Source organism: Phycodurus eques, chromosome 9, assembly GCF_024500275.1.
Source record: "Phycodurus eques isolate BA_2022a chromosome 9, UOR_Pequ_1.1, whole genome shotgun sequence".
Taxonomy (NCBI): Eukaryota; Metazoa; Chordata; class Actinopteri; order Syngnathiformes; family Syngnathidae; genus Phycodurus; species Phycodurus eques.
The window spans coordinates 18,079,612-18,106,473 of record NC_084533.1 but is presented as its reverse complement, the minus strand read 5'-3'; the positions used below and the strand labels follow the sequence as shown (position 1 = coordinate 18,106,473).

At 42.9% G+C, this 26,862-nt stretch overlaps 1 protein-coding gene across 7 annotated transcripts in view; it reads right to left on the bottom strand.

Annotated features, from left to right (window-relative positions):
• The window catches only part of tenm2a (teneurin transmembrane protein 2a), a 245,648-nt gene that overhangs the window by 98,446 nt on the left and 120,340 nt on the right, over positions 1-26,862 (bottom strand). The window contains exon 1 of one of the 7 annotated variants that reach the window (XM_061685222.1): positions 20,486-21,125. The exons of the other annotated variants lie outside the window; for them this stretch is intronic. Within the exon in view, the coding sequence (XP_061541206.1) occupies positions 20,486-20,537 (52 nt within the window). The 5' untranslated portion in view covers positions 20,538-21,125. Of the gene's footprint in view, positions 1-20,485; positions 21,126-26,862 lie in introns of those variants that run through there. 7 annotated transcript variants of the gene reach the window in all.

Below are 26,862 nucleotides of genomic sequence, written 5' to 3'. Positions count from 1 at the left end.
CATGCCATCTTTAACATCTAACCTGAGCATCTGTGACAGATAAAATCTGATTATTATATAATGATGATGTACAGTTAACGTAGTCTGAGGACTGAGGTGTGTTGTATATTGTGTCTTAAAGAGAAGAGGAAGTGGGCTTCGCCAGATTGACTATCCAATTAAATGACGATGGTGTTAAGAGGATCAACAAACCATCCAGGGGAACAACAAATATAGAAACATTCTGCTCTACATGTACAATTAAAACACTGTAATTTATAGGGACTGTTCAGTCTTAGTTATGGGGAAAACATGAACAGCGCTGGACTGTATCGTGCCAACACACTTAACTAAAAATCATCAATAATCTTCTCTGCCTTTGATCTTGCAGGGCAGGCTCTATGAAAGGTGGGAGTTGCTGCAGAAAAGACATGGAAGATGAAAGAGCACAACTTGACCTCAATGCTCTGGCTTGACTTTCAGGACGGGTCATAACGGCAGATGAGAGACTGGCGTGCAATATCCTACCGATAACATTCTCCCTCCCCCGACTCATGGCTAACCGTGGAAGTGTTTCTATGTTAGCAGAGATCAGAAGAGTAAAGAGGTGGGAGGCCGATGGACAGACCAAACAATCCAAATGCCATGAAGGTGATTGATTAGTTGACCTGACCTGGATTTACAGTATATGTCAATGAGATGGATCATGAAAGAACATCAAACCTGGATAGTTGAGTGTGCATGTGTGTATGTTTGTGTGTTTGTGTGTGTGTATGTGTGTGTGTATGTGTGTGTGCGTGTGTGTGTGTGTGTTTGTGTATCTATGATCAACCGCCAGACTCATGGTCATTGTCGAAAACTCATTCCCTAAAAAGAGAAAAGGTGAGGGGGAATCATAAAGGGAATGTGTACCAGTCCAAAAGAACAAAAAGGATTGTCTTGAAGCGGACCATTCTCCCATAGAATGCATTTTTATTATTAATTCTTTAGTCAAACACTTCAGTAAATGGGTGGATGGGTTGCAGCTGTCCAACAATAAAAAATAATTGTTGAAGAAAATATTTGTACAAGGCATGTTCCCAACTCATCAATTACAGATTCATATTCAGTTTTTCATAAAAGTAGACATTCTGTACTTGACTGTCTTGATTTTCTTTTCATGTGTTATAATCCTTTAAGGGATTTAAATCATTTGTACCCTCAATTTAGTAATTTGTACCCTCAATTTACTAATCCGTTCCCAATTTAGTAATCTGTTTCTTCGGTTTAAATTTATTAGTATCAACCCTCAATTTACTAATCTGTTCCCTTAGTTTAGTAATCTGTACCCTCAATTTACTAATCTGTACCCTCAATTTAGTAATCTATTCCTTCAATTTAAATTTAGTCTTTACCCTCAATTTACTAATCTGTTCCCTCAATTTACAAAACTGTTCCCTTTATTTCGGAATCTCTTCCTTCAATTTCGGAATTGTTACCCTCAAATTAGTAATCTGTACCCTCAGTTTAGTGAACTGTTCCCTCAATTTAGCAATGGATATATAGTACGTTACATTAACCAAGTAGCTATTTGATGATTAAATGGGCCTCAGAAGCAGAAAAATATATTTTAATTGCAGGGAGCAAATTGCATCATCTATTGTTTGGTCTAACGTTTATGTGGACCACATATTCTGTATACAGTGGACCACATATTCTGTATACAGTGGGACCTCAAATGTCGAACACAATCCATTGCAAGACACTGATAGACCTCCAATTTGTTGGGATTTGGCATCATGGCATGGTCCCGGACAAAAGTATTGGGACTCTGCTGAAGTCTCTGCTGCTGGGTAAATAGTCATCTTCTTCTGTTCTCAGGTTTTGGTTCTTTTTAAAACCCCTGCTTGAGATTGGTCTGTCTTGGAATAAACAACACACACACAAAAAAGATGCAATCGTTGGGGTGTGATGTGTTGAGACCTTGCATGACATCATCTATTGTGGCAGTCCAACTTTTGGGAATAAATGTTAGAAAAAAAATACATTATTTTATGCCCAATTAGTTGAGGTCACATGATATCCAATGAGGTCTTGCATGATAGTTGTACAAAGTTTTGTATTATGCAATCGACATTTGACTTCAGAGGTTCCATTGTACATAAAATCTTCTTCAGTGACTATTCCTTCCATGTCTACATACCTACAAACAAGCAATTTATTCAGGGATTGTCCTATCCAAGGCACATATAGACAATCAGACTATCTGATGAGATCCAGTGGGAGATGGAAGGATGAAGGGAATGCATATACAGTAGAAGGAGAAAGATGGGGGGAAAATGAAGGTGAGGGTGGGGAGCAGGCTCCGAACAACAATGACGCAAAATCAGAAGATAAACGAGGTGCTATTTCAGTGGCAGGATTTATGTACTGTCAACATTACCCCCCGCTATTAGGGGGGAATCCAATTACTTGGTGCCTATCCTCTCCATTTTCCTGTGGAGTAAGGATAAGGCAGCAAAGGAGTGAAGGATGAAATGAACACATATACAGTATGAAGGAGAACGGCAACACAAGAGCATAATTTGTCAAATTTCCAACACATATTTAGATATTAAAAAGATGGGAAAGCGGCTTATACTCCAAACTTATTGACGGGGACAGGCAATTAAGCTGCGGGATACGCTAAAAAGAAGAGCATAAAAGGACGTGAGTGAATACTCCTGACTATGGAAGACCTGGAAGAAATTATGAAAGGGACATAAAAAGAGGCAATTTGGAAAGATGGACGCTCCCTCTAGATTTATTTGCATGCACCTTCGCTTTGTTGCCTGATAAATTATATATGCAGAATGCAACAACAATAATTATGGGTCGTTTTAGTGCGGAACAAGGCGATGAGGACAAATGCGGCGGAGGAGCCGAAAATTGCTCAGCCAAGAAATTCTCCATGGAAAGATCTCTAGAGGGTGCTAAGAGAGAAGGTATCGGAGTGCATCATGATAATACAAAGGAGGCTACTTATGTATACATGGCGGGAGGTCCAAGTTAGCTTCCAAAGGCATGTTCAACACTTTTTTTTTAAAAATGCCCGAAGATAATGACGGCTTTTGTCACATTTGAATGTTTTTTATGACCTTGCCTGCAGCTCCCCAACAAACACATAATGTAGATACTTGCATGCTGAGTGATGAAACTTCTGTCTGTACTATCTACTTTCATTTTTTCCTTTTTCTTTTTTTACGCTATGTGCCAATTAATGTTAATTATTCTTCCTTAGCTCCTTATAATCGTTATGAATATATATTAAACCCTCATGTTCTGGATAGATGGGGATTGTCAGTGCACGTGTGTGTGTGTGTGTGTGTGTGTTAGTTATCGTGTATTTGTGTGCTTATGTGTGTGCATACAAGCAAAAAATAGAGAGCGAAAGAGAGAGGGAGAGAAGAAACACAATCTATAAATTTGAAAAAGGGGGGAGGAAATGGGAGCAATACAAATTGACACTCTAACAAAAACAAAGGGATGACATAAACTCAAAACAGCGCCTCATGCACTGTCCCCTGTTCAGTTGTACCAGCATGCGTGTGTCTGCTCATGAGTCTTTTATGTTTTGATCCCCAGGGCTCGTTGCAAAGCTGGGACGAGAGCGGCAAGCGATCGCAGCAGTGCTGTTGCACCCTTACGCACAGCCACTTAACCCAGGCTAACTCTCTCACTAGATGCACTCAGTAGCCAGTCTGGCAAAAATGGAAAGCCCGCAACAGCATGCTGCTTAACATAAAAGCTATAAAAGGACGGAGGGCCCTGTTAATACTTTGTCCACCGTCCATGTACTTATCCTCTATGGCTAAGGGTGGAAAGCTGTGTTTGTGTGCTTCTTATTGCGTGTGTGTGTGGGTGTATGATCCTTAGTGGCTAGCTGGAGGCAATGCCTTAGTGCATAGCAGCATCAACTCTGAGGCAAATAGCGTTGCAGCTCTAACTGTTTCCCCCTCCTAACATACACGCACGCACGCACACACACACGCACGCAGACACATAGAAATGAAAGGTCAATTTCTTACCACACCACTGCTCTGGCCAAGAAACCTAAATTGATTGATTTGACTGCATTCTACTGCAGACTGAGTGAGAGGAATTGAGGAAAATGGGAAAAAAAAACCCGCTGACAGAATGTGTCAACTGGAGTCAGAGATGGGGAGACGGACAGGAAACAAATAAAGACTTAATTAATGCTGTTAGATCTGCCTGAGAATATGATTTACCAGCCAACAACAATGCCATAATCTGTTTTTATTTGTCGCACACACCCGCACATACACACACACACACACACACAAACACACACACACACACACACACAATTCTGTGTGAACCTGGCATGGTTGATGTGTGTGAGGATAGGTGTGATTGGTTCACTCTATTCTGGTCATGGTGTCGGAAGGGTTAGGTTTGTGTGAACAGATGGTGTTTACCTAGTAGCAGGTTGTGTCATATACTGCCCTGCAGTTCCATTATTGGAGCAGGGAGGGCGCTTTGTGTCCTCTCTCTCCCCCCTCCCATCTCTGTTTTCAGCACCTGTCTTCAATCAGCCTCATCGCCACCGGTGTATATGAGCCTGCCTGTTCCCGGAAATCCTCGCCGAAGTATTGCAGCCTCTCCTAGAAGTACCACGTCCCACCTTATGTCAAGTAAGGTATACTGTTCCTCGCTTCCCTTGTTAACGCTTGTGTGTCCTCGTTCCCAGTGCTAACCTGTGTTCCTGACCCACGTCATTCCTGCCACCAAGCCAGCCGCCTGTTCTGTCCACTGCCTGCCACCTGTCCACGCCGTCGCCTGCCAACACATCCACGACTACCTCCATAACCTTTCCTCAATAAACTGTTCATCATTTTACATCTGCCTCCGCCTGCTCTTGGGCCCAGCTACTCCCCACACGTGACAGATTGGTTCGATCAACTAACCACCCCCACTCTGCCGACCATACCATTTTAGCACCACCGACCATCTAACACACACACACGCACACACACACACACACACACACACAAACAGGGAATATGAACACACAGACAGGCAGCCACCTAGCGATGTGAAAAACAAGAATGGACCATTATGCATGCCAGTCCTCTCATCTGAATGAGCGGTGATACCTCACCAAGCTGCAGTCGGGGAAAGGATGGAGATAAACAAGGGGTGATGAAACGAAAGGGAACGGGAAGAGCAAACGAAAGAAGAACGGAGAAGGAGAGCAGAATGGGGCCATTGGTCTATTTTTCCTGGTCTGTAGTCATTTAGGTCATGTTTTCCTTCGATTGGAGAGTATAGGAATTTGTAAATCTAACATAATAAGGCATTTGGCCTCCAGTGACACCTCCAAAGATGGTCTCTCCGGCTCATTTTCTGTGGCCCATTGCACAGCTAGCCAGACGCCACCAGGTGATCTGAGAAGCAAAAATGGAGCAAGGGTGGATAAATAGAAGACGGATGGTTGATTTATTTTCATGTCAGAGTAGGAGAATACGAAAACGTGTATGATGTATAATATTATTATTATTATATTATATGATAGTAATATGACAATGCAGCCCTATGGGGGGCACAAGCCAGTGCAAACTGTAGGCCGGTCCCAAGCCTGGATAAATGCAGAGGGTTGCGTCAGGAAGATGATCCGGTTTAGAACTTTGCCAAACAAATATAAGCGTTCATCCAAAGAATTCCATCCCGGATCGGTTGTGGCCGGGTTAACAACGTCCGCCGCCAACCTGCAGGGCGGCAATGGAAATTCAGCTACTGTGGGTCGATGTCAAAGAAGAAGAAGAGGTGGAAAGCGGGTTATTTGGCAGAAACAGAAGAGGAAAGCACAGAGCCTAAAACTGAATGTGGGGACTTTGAATGTTGGGACTATGACAGGAAAATCTCGGGAGTTGGTTGATATGATGATGAGGAAAAGGGTTGATATATGGTGTGTCCAGGAGACTAGGTGGAAAGGCAGTAAGGCAAGAAGTTTAGGGGCGGGGTTTAAATTATTTTACGATGGTGTAGATGGGAAGAGAAATGGAGTCGGGGTTATTTTAAAAGAAGAGTTGGCTAAGAATGTCTTGGAGGTGAAAAGAGTATCAGATCGAGTGCCATCCATTCATCCATCCATTTTCTTCCACTTATCCGAGGTCGGGTCGCGGGGGCAGTAGCTTTAGCAGGGACGCCCAGACTTTCCTCTCCCCAGCCACTTCCTCCAGCTCGTCCGGGGGGATTCCGAGGCGTTCCCAGGCCAGCCGAAGGATGTAGTCCCTCCAGCGTGTCCTGGGTCGTTCCCGGGGTCTCCTCCCAGTGGAACGTGCCCGGAACACCTCACCAGGGAGGCATCCGCCAGGAGGAATCCGAATCAGATGCCCCAGCCACCTCATCTGGCCTCCTCTCGATGTGGAGGAGCAGCGGCTCTACTCTGAGATCTTCCCGGATGACCGAGCTTCTCACCCTATCATCCCAGCCGCTTCACACTCAGCTGCAAACTGCTACAGCCAAGGTGATCAGAGAGGCAGGCAGGAGAGTACTTGGTGGATCTTCTGGCAGGAAAGGGGAGAAGGATACTTGGTGGTGGAACCTCACAGTACAGGAAATCATACAAGGAAAAAGGTTAGCTAAGAAGAAGTGGGACACTGAGAGGACCGAGGAGAGGTGAAAGGAATACATTGAGATGCGACATAGGGCAAAGGTAGAGGTGGCAAAGGCCAAACAAGAGGCATATGATGACATGTATGCCAGGTTGGACACTAAAGAAGAAGAAAAGGATCTATACAGGCTGGCCAGACAGAAGGATAGAGATGGAAAGGATGTGCAGCAGGTTAGGGTGATTAAGGATAGAGATGGAATTATGTTGACTGGTGCCAGTAGTGTGCTAGATAGAAAGAATACTTCGAGGAGGTGATGAATGCAGAAAATGAGAGCGAAGGGAGAGTAGAAGAGTGTGGTGGACCAGGAAGTGACAATGATTAGTAAGGGGGAAGTTAGAAAGGCATTGAAGAGGATGAAAAATGGAAAGGCAATTGGTCCTGATGATATTCCTGTGGAGGTATAGAAGCATCTAGGAGAGGTGGCTGTGGACGTTTTGACCAGCTTGTTCAATAGAATTCTAGCGTGTGTGAAGATGCCTGAGGAATGGAGGAAAAGTGTGCTGGTGCCCATTTTTAAGAACAAGGGTGATGTGCAGAGCTGTGGGAACTATAGAGGGATAAAGTTGATGAGCCACACAATGTAGTTATGGGAAAGAGTATTGGAGGCTAGACTCAGGACAGAAGTGAGTATTTGTGAGCAACAGTATAGTTTCATGCCTAGAAAGAGTTCCACAGATGCATTATTTGCCTTGAGGATGTTGATGGAAAAGTACAGAGAAGGTCAGAAGGAGCTACATTGTGTCTTTGTAGATCTAGAGAAAGCCTATGACAGAGTACTCAGAGAAGAACTGTGGTACTGCATGCGGAGGTCTGGAGTGGCAGAGAAGTATGTTAGAATAATACAGGACATGTACGAGGGCAGCAGAACAGTGGTGAGGTGTGCTGTAGGTGTGACAGACAAATTTAAGGTGGAGGTGGGACTGCATCATGGATCAGCCCTGAGCCCCTTCCTGTTTGCAGTGGTGTTGGATAGGCTGACAGATGAGGTTAGACTGGAATCCCCGTGGACCATGAGGTTTGTAGATTACATTGTGATCTGCAGGGAGCAGGTGGAGGAACAGTTAGAAAGATGGAGGCATGCACTGGAAAGCAGAGGAAGGAAGATTAGCCGAAGTAAGACAGAATATATGTGCATGAATGAGAGGGGTGGTGGGGGAAGAGTGAGGCTACAGGGAGAAGAGCTAGCAAGGGTGAATGACTTTAAATACTTGGGGTCAACCGTCCAGAGCAATGGTGAGTGTGGTCAGGAAGTGAAGCAACGGGTCCAAGCAGGTTGGAACGGATGGAGGAAGGTATCAGGTGTGTTATGTGACAGAAGAGTCTCTGCTAGGATGAAAGGCAAACTTTATAAAACAGTGGTGAGGCCAGCCATGATGTACGGATTAGAGACAGTGGCACTGAAGAGAAAACAGGAAGCAGAGCTGGAGGTGGAGGAAATGAAGATGTTGAGGTTCGCTCTCGGAGTGACCAGGTTGGATAAAATTAGAAATGAGCTCATCGGAGGGACAGCCAAGGTTCGATGTTTTGGAGACAAATTTAGAGAGAGCAGACTTCGATGGTTTGGACACTTCCAGAGTAGAAATAGTGAGTATATTGGTTGAGTGGTGATGAGGATGGAGCTGCCAGGCAAGAGAGCAAGAGGGAGACCAAAGAGAAGGTTGATGGATGTCGTGAGGGAAGACATGAGGGCAGTTGGTGTTCGAGAGGAGGATGCAGGAGATAAGCTTCCATGGCAAAGGATGACGCGCTGTGGTGACCCCTAAAGGGACAAGCCGAAAGAAAAGGAGGATATTTCTATGACGAGTCCAAATACACAAAGAGCTTGTAAGAGCTTCAAAGGACACATTTGTGGCTCCTGAATTTGAGAAGAAACCAGAAATGTTTGGTATTTTGTGCCCTTCTTCAGAGACTTTCTTGCTTTTCCTCGTCTCTTTGTTGTTAGTGGCGGGTGAGAGAGCGGCGGCAGAATGACAATACCCTTTCTCATAAATAATTTACCTGTCGCTTTGACCAAAACGGAGAAAAGGAAGAAAGAAGGAAAACCAAAATTGACCACTTGTACACCATTAGGGATGTTTTTCTGATGACTGTGCATGTCCCACCATTGTGCAACACACGCACACACACACACTCACACGCACAGACGCACGCAAACAGACAATGATGGCCTTACGGCACAAGGAGGTCTGACAGCACGCTCCACAGACCAGCTCGTGTGGCTAAAATAAGGCAGTCTGGAAAGAGGTAGATTCCCCTTGAGTGGGGCGCAGTAGAGCACTAAAAGCTAAGTGGAGATGGAAAAAAAACCTCTCGAACCAGGGTACAGAGTGAGAGATGAAAAAGAATTACAGGAGGAGAGGACTTAAGGGGAGGCGAGAGACATGGGGAGAGTTGTTTGGGGACGGGGAGAGTGCAGGAGCAGGGATGTATACACGTTTATGCATTTTATGCAAAAAAAAAAAAAAAAAATTAAAAAAAAAAAATCAAGAACTACCGATACAGTCAGGAGATAAAAAATCTTTGTCAAGAAAATGACCAAATGACCAGTTCTATTACACTTTTTCTATTTTATAATGTGATAATTTCACACATTTCTCAGTTTCTGAACATTGTTAAATGATTGAAATAAAACACTTTCAAGATAATGCAAGAGGCATTTCACTGCTTGATTAACTAGTTACATACATTATATATGCCGCTGATATATAATTATTCACACAGAGGGTACGGCAGTACAATCCAATGAGATCCCTGTACACTAACACCTTTCCAACATGTTTATTGTTGTGGTTCTAGAGATTTGTTTGTCACAAAGGAAAAATATTTGATTGTGCAGGTATACCTAATGTTCAGGCCAGTAACTTTTGTCTGTTGAGTTGGCGTGTGTGGTGTGTTAAGGCGCGGTGCACTTTACTACTGCGAGAAGTCTCGGACAGATGAAACAACGGTGTTTCTTAATAGAGCACTTTTGACCCTTGGACAGATGAAACAAAGGTGTTGCTTAATAGAGCACTTTTGACACTATTGAGGTCACAGCCTCCCCACAAACTTAAACTTCAGTCTCAGGGTGGACTCCCTCTAATCTCGCTGTCCTCCATCTTGTACAACCCTTTCCCATTGGCTGCATTTGGACAAGTGCAGGAAGGCCTGAAAAATCAGTACAATTGAGCAGTAACACCTTGTCTGCATGACAGTATTTTGTATATGGAGTAAAGGTAAACTGTAGGAAAAATAAAATAAAAATAAGCCAAACAAATGGCATAGCAACATAAATTGAATGGCATTGGGGCATTGCACTTGGATGTTTATAGAAACATGGTGGATTGCTGGATCTGTGGGCTTACTATTTTGCAAGGTCAAACATTTTCTAACAAGCTGATATTTTATTGACTCTGATTGGGCAACACCCTTACGTGAATATTCATTTTCTATGTACTATTTGTATTATGTTAAATTTACAAGCCTTGGAACTGATAAGTGATGATTTGTATGTGTCCAGTCAAGATTGGAACAGCTAAGTGTTGTGTTTTAAAGGAGGGGCTTTTTCAATAGACTTCTATCTGCACTCTTGCAGCCATAGTTGTCTTTTTTCTAGTTGGCGATCACAATGAAACGACAAGTCAGATAATGACGCACCATGGATGATATCCTCACCCTGTTAGAGTGCTGCTGTTTCAATCTCATGATCGGTGTGAATATGATGGGAATGAGAGTTGGGTGCATGAGCATAAGGGGAAAGGCAAAAAAAAAGTCTGTAAACAACTTTTGCCCGATCTCAGAGTCAAATAGTTGTTGCTCTGGCAGCAGCAAGGGACCAAAGATAAGGGATAAGATGAGTTAGAGTGTGTCTGACGCGAAGCACTCCACATACTGTTGTTTTTCTGTTTTCCATCTGCAAACTCTTTTTCGCTGCAAGCCACTGTGTGTGTTTTAGTGGGTGAACGACTGCCACAGTCCTATAGCCTCCCAAGAGAGCTAACTTCAAACAGACTTGAGAAGCACTGCCAAGAGTTCACTCACTGGTTGTGTGTATGTGTGCATAGTTCACACATTTTTATCCATACCATGGCTCCAATTTACCTTTTAGTTCTTACATCTGCTCTGCTAACTCTCTATTGATTCAACTACACACACACAAATTCTGATCAAAGTATTACTGCAAAATGTCATCACATTTATTCGTCCATGTCAGATAAAATGACAGAATGGTAAGAAGGAGATATTTTATCCCCCCAAAAACGTAACACTGATCGTAATTGGAACAAAAAACCCAATTGCTGCTGGGCATGTGTATGTGCTGTCACCTTATGTCATTTAAAATACTGAACTACAGACTGTTTTGCTCACATTGCCCACTGATGTTTGCTTAACGCAACCTCTGGTGAGCAAAGCCAGCCAAGTACTTGAAGCAGTGCATTGCTCTAAATTAAACACATATACTGTATATGTATATATAAACACTCTCATTATGTTTGAATATGCTTTGCTATACTTGCACAGTCATGTTCAATTAGGGATGTGAGAGAGGAAATACTTTTTCTGAAACACAAACAAATACGAAAAGGTGCAGAGAGGATTTGTTGTCATGTGCACATCAGAAATGTTTTACAACAGAAAGGTCAAAAGCATTATCCTCTACATCCCTTCTTTTCTGCCCCCTACTTCAGTTGCCTCTTTGTCTTAATTTTCCCTGTCCTTGTGAAGAATTGACATTTGGTGCCAGTTCAAGACCACATTTTGAAAAACACGACGAAATATACAAGATCAACATCATGGGAGAAATTTTTTTCAACAAAAAGATTTCAAATTGGACAAAATAGTTGAAAACTAATTACCATATCTCCCTGGCTGTTGTAAGATTTGTGATTTGAATCTCACTTCCTGTGTAACATTTGCATGTTCATGTCCCACATTTCAAAAACGTGTGTTAGGTTAAGTGACGACTCTAAATTGACCAAAGGTGTGAATGTGAGTGTGAATAATTACAATATTTGTCTATATGCGTCATTGGCTGTCGAACATTTCACGGTGTGAACAGCATATTTATCGAAGTCAGTTAGGAAAGACCCCAACTCACCCGCAACCCTAAGGATGAAAACCTCCATAGAAAATGGATGAATGGAAGAGTCTGAAAATCAGTTTTCTTTTGCATTGCTCAACCCTGATCAGATCATTTTCTGTCCTTTTTCTCGCTTTCAACCAGTAATCTCAATTCCTCCCTTCTGCCTCTCCAGCTCCTCCTCTGCAGGAGAAGTGAGAGGTCTACCTGCTGAATAATCCTGCATTACATCCCTAATCCCCTCATCATGTTGACAAAATACACATGCAGACACACATTTGAGGGAAGGAAATCCATCCATTAATTTTCCATAACAATTGTCCTCACTAGGGTCAAGGCGTGCTGGCGCCCATCTCAGCTAACTCTGGGCGAAAGGCAGGGTATACCCTTAACTGGTCGCCAGCCACTCGCAGGCTATCATACATCTCCATGCATTTTGAACGCCTGTTGTGATTGGTTTTAGATGTTCTGTTTTTTTACAAAATTATGGCAAATATAGAGAATGAGAGATACTTTATATTTAACATTTGGCTTTCCTGTCAGTGAAAGAAATTAGGTAAAACTGGAGAAAAAAAAGAGAAGGGGATGACACGAAATGATGGTTCTCTGAGCACTGTTTTCGAGCAGTGGCAGTTCTTGGGAGTGGGCCAGTGTGCCTCTAACACTGGGCTTGCCCCACCTCTGATGGTGCAGGGTGGTAAACTTGTCAACCTGATGCAGAGAAAGCTCTGGATCACTAATGACGGTGGAAGTTAATAGCTGATCAGCTAGTAACATCTGATGCTCTTAAGGAAAAGTAACTGCCAGACAAACTAATTTTCAGTAACAATAATAATGAATCAATGTATGATCTGTAGGCCATTTATATTTTAGGCTATTGTTGGAAATATATTAATATAGGTGATTATGAATCATTTTAGGGGGTGGCACCCATAAAACAAATTTCACATTTTCTCTCATGTGATTGGTCTCTATCCTTAGCGAATAATAATAGTAATAGTAATGCGGGCCAGGACGAGTCGACTCAAATACAGTTTTATTCATCAGGCTGTTAGGAATCTGAACTTTCTGCCTGCTCTTCCCCCTCTACCTCTTCCGACCTCTGTCCACCTGAACGCTGAACTCTGACGCCCCAAAAACATGCACACATACTCGTTCTCTCTTTCTCTCTCTCTCTATCACACACACACGCACGCACACACACATAAATATACACGCACCTACACACACACACACACCAGACTCAGGGTCGCACCAACCACTTTAGCAGCATTGGGGTTTTGTCATCTAATTTATATGTCTTATTTGCCTTTCTTCTCTGGCCTTGACTATTACTACTACTACACGGCACCTGATCTTTGATATTTGCGCATTCAATTAATACTTTTATACTGTAGATACCATAGTTTTATTTAGCTTTTTATATTGATTTTATTATTTGTACTGTCTTTTGTAGCACCACTGACTCTTGAAGTACCGTAATTTCAATCCTCTGCTTGTGTTACGCATATTGAAGAATTGACAATAAAAGTACTTTGTACCTTGAAATGTAATGTAATCAGAATGTAGTAAAAAAAGACACATGACACAAAATTCACACTTTTATGTTTGTGATCAGTTTTTATTATCAGTCATACTATTGTGTGTGTGTGTGTGTGTGTGTGTGTGTGTGTGTGTGTGTGTGTGGGTCTGTGTTCCTGAGTAGCCTATGAATAGAAGGTGTAGATGATCAATAGCAATCTATGGCTAGCTCTCACAAATGGAACCGCGCCTGAGCTGGCATTTGGCCAGTCCCATCACTACTGCATCAGGCTGAAAGTAAACTTGTGCACATGAGCATGCACACGCCAACACACACTTTCAGACATCCATCAGGATGAATTAGTGGAACAAAGGCTGAGAGTCACAATGTGTGTCAATAGGAGAAAATAAGCCAGAGATGACAGCATAAGTCCAACAGCCTCACAGTCTCAGATAAATGTGCTGTGCGACATTGTTTATGTGATCGATGAAATAATTTCACTGCCTCTTTTTGCACATTTTGTTTCTTAGTTCAACTTTACTTAACGACAAGTGTGTGTGCAATTGTGTGTGTGCAGACATACCTGTATTTCCAATATTACTTTGCAATAATTCGCTGTGCGTAAGCTCTTGAAAAAATCCTATGGAAGACTCATTTTTGGCTTAAAAGTAAAATAGCAAGCTACCTGAGTGAATTGAGGGGCGAGAGCGGCTTTGTAATGCTGCCGTGATGCAACTCTCTACCGTCTGAGCTGGTGTCCTCGGCCTGTCCCTTAGAATTGGTCTCACACGAACGAGGTAGTGACAGCCATTGAGGGAAACACTAGCTGGCGGCTTGGAGTGACTCAGTCTGGGCTGTAGACAGGAAGACTCTCCTCCTTTTTTATGTTAATCACAAAGACCCGAGGAGAACATTTGTGAGAGGAGGAAGGGGGAAGATAGCACAGAGAGAACAAAAGGGATGAGTGAGCGAGTTAAGGAAGCATCATGGAGTCAGTGCTTTCGGGAGACGAATATTAAAGATGAAGGGAAGTTTTGAGAAGGTGTGGAGGTAACAGCACCAACAACGAATCAACGATGGCAGTGGAAGGTTAGCTAATAAGAAGAATGGAACGTGCAGCGGTTGGTTGGGTTTCAAGTTTACAAACAACATTGTGATGAGTCAATGAGTCACTGCTGTCATCTCCAAACCCAGAAGGTAGAATAAGTCTACGTAGATGAATGATAGCACTTTTAAGACAGAAACGCCTTTCCAGCACAACGAGTCGGATCAATTTTTCACTTGGGCATGACTGTAACTGTGACACTTTCATCCGTCACACAGTTAGCCATAGCATAGATCGATCACTTGCATTGTTCCTGTTGCATGGCTAACAAATGGGATAATGCTGCATGTTACTGTTGCTGTGATTGAGGATTTGATGGCTTCATGCTTAGAGGAAAATGTAAAGGAGAATGAAGATGATGTATGTATGTGTACAACAGATCTCGTTATGTATAATAGCACAGTGCACAGTAGTTGAAAGGATACAAATGCTTTGCTTTTCATTTTCACACACATTTTTACAAAATTATGACAAATACAGAGAATGAGAGATACTTTATATGTAACATTTGGCTTTCCTGTCAGTGAACGAAATGAGGTAAGACTGGAGAAAAAAAGAACAGGGCATGACATGAAATTAACGTTCTCTGAGCACTGTTTTAGAGCAATGGCAGTTCTAGGGAGTGGGCCAGCTGACCCACGGTGCCTCTAACACTGGGCTTCACACATTCATCAACTGCCTATTAACTAACTATTATTTAACTTAATTAAATTCAGTTCATCTCAGACCGTCGGGACTGAACAATTCGTTAAAAGATATTTCACATTTGTCACTTAAAATGCCGTTGACAAAGTCTGTTAGTTCTAGAATTGGCCATTGTTGTTTTCTGCCGCTGTGGCGCAATGCAGGCAGAGAATGGTACTGACATATTTCCAGGTAACAGAGTCAGGGTCACATGGCGGCCTTGTGATGATGGTTTTATCTATTGTCTATTGTACATAGAGCACTCCGCAGCGAGAGAGCGGCATTGCTGCGGTGTTAATTCTGAGGAATACAAAACAGTCTCTGGAGTCTGGAACATGCTATTTGTGGTACAGTAAATTTTGTTTGTGTCACGCTATTCGCATTTGGCAATGGATTTGAACTAGGAAGCACACTAATTCCTCACGGCTCATGAAAGCAACAGCTAGTGTCCTGTGTTTTCTTTTTTATCTCTGTCCCCCCTTGTTTTATTTTTGTCAATCCCCTTTAAAACCTCGTTCTGTCCGACTGAAATTTTCAATAGATATCCATCATAATACAAAGAACCACAGTGGCAGTATAAAAAGCTCCACTGTTGAACAGAAAAATAAAAATATTCTGGCATAAAAGGGATACAGATCAGCCATTCTGCATACTCTACCAGCCGAACAGTAGAGGTTAAAAAAAAAAAATCTGCATGATGAAGGCATTGATGTTATTGACTAGCCTGCCTGTTTCCCCAGACCTGAATCCAATTGAGCGTATCTCCTTCCATCAACCAACGCCACGTCGTACTACAGACTGTTCATGAGTTGACTGATGCTCTGATCCAGGTGTGGGAGGAGATCCCTCAGGAGAACATCCATGATCTCATCTAGAGCAAACCCAGGCATTGTAGGGAGTGCATACAAACACGTGGAGGCCACACACACGACTTCCTCAGAAGGTGGATTAGCCTGTGATCAGATTTTCCACTTTGATTTTGAGTATGATTCTGAATCCAGACCTCTATGGGAGTAGAATTTAGATTTTCAATAATCATTGTTATTTTATTCTCAACGCATTCTGCACTCACGCACATGGACATGAGCACGCACACGCACACGCACGCACACAAACACGCACAAACACACACACACACACACACACACGCAGGCACACCTATTAACTGACTATTAATTAACTGTGCTGCTTAATTCAATTCAATTCACCATATTATTTTGTGTAGTTCACTAAAATGTTCTCCAAGGAGTTTTTAAAGTAGATTTACAACTCTAACCCTAAGACATTAAACCCAGAATATCCCCCACTGCTCTCAACCTGTAATAAAGCTTTAACAGAACCAAGACTTGTTCACACTGCAGGCAAATCCGATTTACTTTATTTCGGAAGCTCTTCTGTGATCTGACCGGCTTTACTGATGTCCACACATCAGCACTCTGGCACAGACTGCATCGATTTCTTTGGTAACACCATAGGTCAATAAGCATCCTGGCCATGCACAATACAAAACCAAACTTATATACTGTACAGTAGAAAAATCCAAACATAGTATTAAAGCCATAAAAGTACTTGCGCTGACAAGTTGCAGCACTCTTATCACAAGAACACAACCACCAAAGAGACCGATACAAGACGTAAAAAAGACTGGAAGTCGAACTGGTGGTAGTGGTTCACTTTCATGTTGTGTGTGTGTGTGTTGGGGGTTGTGGGCTTGTTTTTTGTATGGACGTGTGTTGGTTTTAATTTTCACAGTGGGGATTTGGGTGAGTAAAGAATTGGCAGGCTGACTGCTTTTGTATGTGTGTGTGTGTGTGTATTGGGAGGAGAGGTGGTGTGTGTGTGTGGGGGGGGGGGGTCCAGCGAGGTGGCCGATTTCATGCTTCACCACGCTGGCTGTTCATCCATGTGTGCCATCTGCATGTGGCGCTGCCATGTGTGTCACCTATCCCATAACACATCCCACTCCTTCCGTGCCTCGAAGCACCCCTCCATCCTCGGCTGACACCATCTAATCATCTTCTGCACTCTCTACGTGTGAATGTTGAGCCTGAAAAATTCACACTTTTATTCTGCTGCAGAAAAAAAAGCTAAACGTTTTAACAGTAGGTAACAGTATTGCCATTTCTCAATGATTTCACACTCAGTCAAGTAAATGGCGAGTCATTCGTGGTGAGATTAATTTCCTTTGGTTAAGAGATACTGGATTTTTTTTCCCCCACAAGATCAAAAGCAACATCACAGAAGATGCATCCCTATGCTACGGGATCACTTGAAACAAAGCATCCCCCCATATTGCTTTGATATCACCCTTATGCTCTCTACAGCATAAGTTCTAGTCTCCATCATTTTCTGTGTGAGACACACACACACGCACACACACACACAAAGTGATGGAAAATGCATCAGTAGAGTTATGAGAAGACACATTTTCAGGATTTGAGAGAGAACCTTTTCACGTCAACAATATCCATCCTAAAAATGGCCTCATTATCCTGCTGCAAACATAAGATAGACTTGCTGGCTGACTGCATTACCATCAGAGTGATGTAAAACCTCCCACTTGTGCACCCAATGAGAGACCAGACAGATTGGACATGCAAAAATGATGATGACGATTTCAACAATGCTCACACACACACACACATAGACACCCACACACATAACTGCCAGGCTGCATGTATTATAGACAAATGCGCAGGTGCTGATGGGACTGCACACAATAAACTGCGGTCTGTCGATGAAGGACACAGGGGGCTGAAAGCAATCTTCCAGTTGACCTTGAGTGGGGAGGACAAAATGTGTGATGGAAGGGGCGAAAAAAAGCCAACATGAGGAAAAGGACTGAAATACATTATCTCCAGTGGTGAAGGGAACAAATGCTTTTAATGTGATTGAGGACGAATCAACCTCACATGCTGGCTGAACTGACAGCACTGGGAAGCTAATTTTCCCCATGCAAAGCGCAATAGAGAAATTAAAAGAAAAAGAAAAGAACGAGCGAGGACGGATGAAGAGGGAGAGGAGCAGTGGGTGGAGAGGAAGGGAGAGTCAGTAAAGAGGCCGAAGTAGGTGGAAACACAGACGGAGAGGGAGTGAAGCAGACAGAGACAGATGGACGGAGTAAAGAGAGGCAAAGCGAGACAGTACAAGAGAGCGGCCTTTGTAGATGACTGTCACTGTTCACTTTCGAGTCAACATTGCCTTTTAATGACTCACGGCCAAATTATCACACTGTGCATGTGTGCGTGTGTGTGTGTGTGTATGACCCACTAGTTTTATATCATTTTATTTACCATCTGGTCCCACACATGCTAATTTGTTTAGCTGTGACACGCACATTTCAATCGCTTTGCCATTTTTCTTCTCTTGTGCGCTGTGCTGCCTACAGTCACTTTTTCGTCCACTGTTTTGCTCCCCATATAAGCAGGAGTCGCCTCATGAATAGCCCTGAAGCATCCCCTCTCTCTCTCTGTGTGTGTGTGTATATATATATATATATATATATATATATCACACACGCACACACACACACACACACACACACACGCGTGCGTGCACACACACACAATTTAGAATTGTGCCATTACATTGATAAAATTGTGAATGTCAGAACATTCAAACAGGTGTCTGAGACAGTGGTTGAGCGAAACTGGGCACTCTCAGTACCTTAAGATTCCATTAGGTGGAGCTGGTGGCTGGCAGAGGAAGGAAAGGCCAGGATGGACAATTGCATGGAAGACTTTTCTCCTCAATTGCTATCATCAATTTTATGTGCTAATAAGTTTATATTCTTGGATCCTTTCCTGCTATATTGTGTCAGGATATACATTTTATGATTAAAATAACCTTGAAGGTACCATTATACTGTATACAATTATCTAGAGTAAGTAAAGTAAAGTAAAAGCCAAATAAAACTTCAGTGATTTTCAACGGCTATTGCTCCCGTCTATCAAGCTGCTTTAGACCTTCCCAGCTTTGTGGGAACACACACAGACACACACCAAGGTGGCATACATAGATCACGTTGGCACTGTACTAAAAAAGGGGACTTCTCAGAGAGGAAGTGCAGGTGTCCACAGATGGCATTCTGTCTGTGTCACTATCTTTTTTCCCCCTGTTTTTGTGCCACAGATGGACTCAATCACACCTCTTTCTCTCTCATGGCCCTTGGACACGTTCCCATTCAACATCAAAATGTATACATGTCTGTTTTGTTTAGCGTCATGAATGGGGTTGGTCGAATCCATCTGTCTTCATTTACGCAAGCAAAATGGGAGCATGAGTATAATTTAATTTGTTTAATACAGGACATGTGACATTTGAAGTAACCAGTCTGGACGGGGGCATCTTGCAAGCCAATAGGGCCACCCACTCTGCAAATCTGGAGGTGAAGCGCTGATCCGTCATCTGTCTTCATAGAGCATCAAGTAAGGACCCTCCTAATTAGTCACCATGGATACCACAGGAACTCCTTGAAATACCATGCCAATCATGTCCCATCTGTATCAGCAATCACAAAGGGACATTTATCCACCCTGGACTAGATATATGTGTGTGCTTGTATGTGTGTGTTATTGCGCATATTTGTGTGCATGCGAGGGAGGCTCTTATTAATAAAGTTTGTCAGATAGGATGCATGTGTGTGAGAGCTGCTGAGAGGATTTGTCTTGCTGTGAGAGTCTAAAAGGATGGATTGTTTGGCTCGTGCAAACTTTCAACCTCATACCCACACCACAATTGATCAACTGTATTGCACATTGTGAAAAAAACAAAAACAAAAAAAACCTAACAAACAAAAAAAACATCCCCTTTCCATACCACAAACGTCAATGTCCACTCTACAACAAACAATAAAAATAATGATCTGAACACACACAAACACAAGTTCAAAACAAGTCAGTGGACTAACTTACAAACTGAATGTTTTCAATCAGCCTTGAATTAAAAAGGAAAATAACTGACAGACAGACACACATGCATAAATTATATTGTCAAGAGAACGAGGGCAACCAGAATCTCATACATTTCTTGACATCAGCTACCTGCCACTCACTATAATTACCATCAACTCAAAGGTGATCACCTAAACACACAGTTCAGTGGCGACTTTAAATTAATGACCAAACTGTACACACGTGCAGAATAAAGCCTACTGACATTGTCAGATGTCAATCTGAACCTGAAATGTACATCAAAGCCAAGTTTTATTATTTTATGCCCTCTGATCACCACCATGTACGCACACACATACACACACACACACATGTGCACACAATGCCCACTCACACACTCAAATAGACATACGCAAAGTTGAAGTTCGACAAAATCAAAAACACAAGAGACAATTTCAGGTATTCACAGCAGAAAAATGGTCGCGTGAAATCATGCCAGGAATTTTGTTACTGCGAATATTGTCTGGAGACATCGTAGCACAATAGCATGTGACAGATGTATAGTGACAAGTGTCTGAGGGGTCTTACCTGTCTCATGAGAGAGGGTCTTTGTTCTTCCTGCGTTGCCTGAGTGATGCATCGCTCTGCGCTTCTATCGCTTTCTGATTACCCCTCGATACCCTAATGTCCTCTCCTCTCCTCCACTCCACTCTGCTCTCGTCAGAGAGCCCTTGTCTTGTTTCTCAATGTTTGTTGCCCCCTGTTTTCTCGCACTGTCTGTCCTTTTGCAGTTCTTCTATCTTCTCTCGTCTCCGTCTGTTTTGATGTAAGCTTTGAGAAGTTCAGTCCACTTGCTGAGTGCCAGACAGTGCTGTGCAAGAAGCTCTATATAAACACACTCAAGCAGTGCGGGACAAAACGCTGAAACACACGTGTAGTTGTTGCACTGCGGAGACTAATGCTGCACACCAACACGCTTCGGGCAAAAAAGATGAGCATGGATCTTTGTTCTGCTATCCCCTTGGCCAGGAGACTGCACGTCTTTTTGTCTACCCCTCACTTCTGGTCCCTACTCCTTTTTACGCTAAATCCGTCACACATCAAGGTCAAGGCGGTAAAGGGGAACAAGATGGATGAGGAGACACTGGGAGCGTAAAAGAGAGAGCCTTTCAGCCTGTAGCAGGCGGAGCAGAAGAGAGGGAGAGATGTGGCTGCAGCTCCATCCTCCATCTGGTCACGGCTAAGACTGAGAGCAGACTCATTGCACACAACCCCCCCCTCTCTCTCCATCACCCTTTCTCTCTCTGTCTCTCTCTCTCTCTCTCTCTCTCTCTCTCTCTCTCTCGCTTTCGCTCCAATCTTGGGAGATGCAGCGGGAGAAAGAACGACTGTGAGAGCTAATGAGTTGATGGCGAAAGGGATGGGAGACAAAAAACAAAGGAGTGTAGCTTTGAGACAAGGGTGAGGAGGTGAAAATGCGGCTTGGAGAATGTAAAAGCAAAACGTGGACATCATAGGCTAAAGAGTAAAAATACATTGAGAAGAACAGGTGATTGAAGGCTGAAGGAGAGAAAACGGTGACAAGGAAAAGAAAACAATAATTTTAAAAAAGCAAGGAGGGCAGAGGATGCTCAAGAGAATAAGACAATATTATGTCAGATCTCTCATGAGATGCACCTACATTTTCAAAATGACCCAACATAGCAGAGCATAGAAAATGCAATCTATACAATACATACAATACATTGTAAACACTACAGTAAAGTGTGGACAAGTCAGCCAGTCGTCTCTTTCATACATCACATGAAATTTACTCTTTTTCTTTCATTATTAGATAAATGATGAATACATTCACCCACTAAACATCTGTTTATCAAAGGCCAATTTAATAAAATGAATAAAAATGAACAACAACACATCTAGTCATGCTTACAAGTGACTTGAAGTCCCAAATATTCCCCAGCAGATGGCAGGCATCTTGTCCTATTTCATCCAGCAGGCTAATGTAACTTTTATCTCACTTAATAATTGCACGATGTATGGAAAAGTAATATATTTTAAGAGAGAATATTAAGCAACTCAACCCTTAGTCAGGAATTCTGCATTCAGACAACCTTGCATCAACCCCTAAAATATATGTAAAAACATGTAATTTTACAGCGGTTCTGGCACTGAGGTGTATAATGAACCATGAGAAGCAGAAGAACAATGACACAGACCTTTAGATGGACAGTGATTGAAAGCAGAGAGAGCAATCTTTAACCCATTTTAAACAGCGGGTCTGAAGAAATCATCAAAATCAAAGACTAAGAGTTGAACCGTTAAAAAATGCCTCCGTCTGTGCCATGGCTGCAGAAGGCCATTGTTAGCTGAATTTTCTACCTCTTCATGTGACATTGTCCGATATCATCATCTACAGCACCCCGGCATGCACATAGGTGGTTTATATGTGTCATCACGTACGTGCATGTTCACACATACGTATGTGGGGATCAAGACTGTCGTGCACACATACAGTTCAGCTCCCTTGATATGCACACTTGGGTACACAGGTGTCGAGACTAGATTTATAGCAGAGGCGGGGCCAAGGGATGGGGCACGAAGGGTGTGGTGGGGGATTGTGGCTATGACTTCATCCCAATAAAATTGTGAGTGGCACACAGGTAAGCTCAGTGGGGGCACAGGGGGAGACGGCAGATTTTTAGATGAGGTTTACATCAATTTGTCATGATGAAAAACTCATCCAAGACAGAAACAAATTGCTTTCTTGACAACAACTTGTAATACTCTGTCATGCACACATTCACTCTCAAGAGCCCCTGCACATGCACATGCACATGCATGTCAACCAACAGTGATAGATTTTCTTCAGCAAGTCATTCATCATTGCCATCCTGCATCATTATACCTGCACATATCCCTGTAACTTTCTGTATACCTGCGCAATGGGTGAAAATCCTCCCGCTTTCTACAATGACTCCATTCAACCATCTACGCTTAATGTTGATGGTATAAAATTACACACGATAACATACATGGAGAAGCGTTTAGGCATACATTTACTAGTCAGCATGAAAATGAAATGAGCATTATGTAAAGGTAAAATGACTGGGACTTCTCAGAGGACGAGTAGGATTTTGGTTTAAAGTAATCAGGGGGTGATTTGGGTTTTTGCTTTTAAAACACATTCCAAAAGAAGTGCCTGTTTCGTAAAGAAAGAGAGCACATAATAATTTCTACCAGTTACATAAAGTATACCGCCTCACATTGAAAACAGATTCACAATGGAGTGTCCAGTTAAACCAAATATTTCAGTGCTATCTTCGCTGAAGATGACGCAATGATGCGGCTGAAGAGATGCCAAGATCCAGACAACGGAGTTTGCTGTGATGTATTTACTTGCCAACTGGTATAAATGCTATCACTGATTGTCAAAGTTAAGGTAGAAAGTTTTGTTGTTGTTTTCTGTGTTTTACATTGGATTCATGGTCAACTTGCGTTAAGAGTTTTATGATCGTTAAAATTTAGAAATAAGACGTGTGGGTTTTCCCCCAGGTACTCCCAGAGAGACTAAATTGTCCTGAGGTGTGAATATGAGTGTGAATTTTTTTTTTTTTTTTTTTTTTTTTTTTACTGAATATGTGCCCTGCTATGAACTGGCGACCATTTCAGTGCGTACCCCACCTCTCTTATAAAGTCAGCTGGGATAGGCTCCAGCTCATGTGCAACCCTGAGGACATGCAGTATTGACGATACAGTATATGGATAAATGGATGATAGAAACTGATAATACTTTGATTCTGGAGCTGATTAATACATCGATCCATCCATCCATTTTCTGAGCCGCTTCTCCTCACTAGGGTCGCGGGCGTGCTGGAGTCCTATCCCAATTTCTGTTAATTGTCATGGGAAAATTCTTTTTTTTTTTTTTTTTTTTTAAATCAAGTCCAACAGCATCCCTGAAAGTATTGGGTTCAACTTAAGCGATTCCACTGCACTTTGTTTATTTTACTATGTTTTGATAATGATCTCCAGTCTACACCAGCCACTCCCACAAAAATAATTTCCTCAGTGATACATTTTCTCTTTCTTCCATCCTGGTTGCCTTTTATAACACCCCCCCCCCCCCCCCCCACACCCCCATCTCTGGGTGTTCCTCCCCTTCACCTGCCTGCTGAACTGAAAGATGGAGGAGAAGAGAATGAAGGCGGGATGGAGGGAGGGAGAAAGAGGGGAATAGATGGAGATGGAAGGTGTGCTGTAAGGTGCCCCCTTGGGTTGAACATGGTCATTTGTCATGAGGCTGAAAGCTTAAGAAAAGACTAGTTAACCTTTACAGCTGATCCCCGTGAGACACAGGAATAAACACAGCAAAGCAAAATGCCTCCCTCTGCCAATGTAGCAGCAGACACACATAAGCGCACACACACAGAAACACCCTTGCAAGACTCTTACAGCTGGTTTTAAAACACACGATCAATAGTGGTGAAAGCATTGCAGAAGAAGCCACCAGCACCCTTTAAAACTCTTGTGCCCTTAAGAAAGCTTGGTTGTCTCCAAGGTCCTTTTCTTTCCCTACTTCATCCTCCCCCATCCTCACAAACCCCACAACCCAGCCAGAGTAATTAATCACCTCGTCCAAATGAGCTATTAACTAATAACCGACTGACATGCCTCTGCCTGCATGTGCACGCGTGTGTCTATGCAAGCATGTGTGAGTGTCACCAGGGCCACCCTCAACACACTCATGTGATTAATAAGGTTAAGCTCTTATTAGGCAGGGAGCACAAGCGGTACACCCACAAGCCCCTTGTGCATGCATTAAAAATAACAAAAAAGCTCAAATTTTTTTTGTCCAGCATAACAGATGTTGGCTTCATATGAAGCCTGATTTAAGGAAAAACAAACTGGAGCAAGGGACAAGAAAAAACACATCATTCATACATGTCACCATACATTCTCATTACAGTACCAGCAAAATGACCCTGTATAATAATCACATTTCTACAAAGAGAAAGAAACAACTGCATTAATTCAGACTACTTTGTCAGTTAAACAAAATTGAACTTAAAAAGCCCTACAAGTGCAAGGAACTTGCAGTTTTATCGCTTTTGTCCACATTTTTCACTTAAATGTAGTTGTCAATGATGTTGACAAAACTCTTACAACCATGAAATGTATTAATTTCCAAAGAGGGAAAACAAACAAACAAACAACATTAAACAACGACCCTGGCTTACACGCTCTGTCCTTCTCTGACCTTCACACTTGAGTCAGTACCATGGACAGCAACACAAAAGGGGCCTCTTTTGTAAGAAGTGCCTGGATCAGACTACATCCATCCATCCATTTTCTGAGCTGCTTCTCCTCACTAGGGTCGCGGGCGTGCTGGAGCCTATCCCAGCTGTCATCGGGCAGGAGGCAGGGTACACCCTGAACTGGTTGCCAGCCAATCGCAGGGCACATACAAACAAACAACCATTCGCACTCACAGTCACACCTACGGGCAATTTAGAGTCTCCAATTAATGCATGTTTTTGGGATGTGGGAGGAAACCGGAGTGCCCGCAGAAAACCCACGCAGGCACGGGGAGAACATGCAAACTCCACACAGGCGGGGCCGGGGATTGAACCCGGGTCCTCAGAACTGTGAGGCTGACGCTCTAACCAGTCGGACACCGTGCCGCCCTGGATCAGACTACAAGACAAATTTGGTTTCAAATTTAATGATTACAGACTACTGCCTTAAAATCTTGCCATATTTCGGGAAACAGTGGCAACACGACACGACATTTACTCTGATAGCACCGTATCGCGTCTTTTACGATCACTGCGCTTTATCCTGTCAAATCAAACACTGTCGGAGAGGCAGAACCAGAAAACGTGTTACCAGATACACCCGTTAGCATGGCGACGATAACAATAATGTATCGTGCCAATGTATTGTATTGTGTTGGGGGGAAAAAAGAACAAAAAGAGGAAAAGGAAAAGCGTGGTGTCGTCACCGGTGCTCGGGAGTGGGCTGTCTATTCGTGTCAAATCATGCTCTAAAGCTTCGGTAAACATTGATCTGTACATGGGAATAAATGTAGGGAACAGCAACCAAGTACGTTGACAACGGCAAGCACGGGAGGCGAAGACCCAGTCACAATACGTAATCCTATTGGTCGACGTCGAGGTGCGCTGTCAGAGAGTTGTCGTTGATATGTCACACTACATGGAAGATATCCCAAAAAATCAAACATGCTAGACTTTTCATTTTGGCGTCATAAGGCTATCGTAGGGCCAAATCGTTGGTCGTGGATTATGTCACACTACAAGACGTTTTGTCGTTCTTGACAAAATATGTCAGGCCCAATCCGAGAAATCGTCCGCGATGGCTAATCGGGCCAATATCGCGACTAAAATCCTGTAGTCAGATCTCGGCATTACACAAATGCCATTGCTCTGAAGACACACACACACACCCATACACACACCCACCCTCTCACACACACACACACACACACACACACACACACACACACACACACACAAAGGTAGAGAATTGGTTACTTAAGAGCTTTACATAATAGCATTGTAGCATTATGAATGCCACAGTGTGCACAAACAGTATGTGCGGTGCGTGTGTCATTACAAATATTACTTCTCCATGTCTCCGACCCAAACAGTGTGTCCCTCTGGAGAGGTTTTGCACATATCGAGACTCATTTACATTCTCCCTTTTCCCTCTTTTTTTTTGTGTGTGCAGCTTTAGAAGTGAACAGCTGCTTAATGGTCATAGCTCTTCAGAGAGAAGACTTTGGGAGGCACATTGGGGGCGAGCATAGATTTGTGGATACACACATATGCATGCATGCACGCACACGCACACGTACGCACACACAAACTGAGGTACACAACAGGTATAGCCTTGATCAGCTCTGTAAGCAAATTGTGACCATTGACCAGATGTTTCCCTTCCCA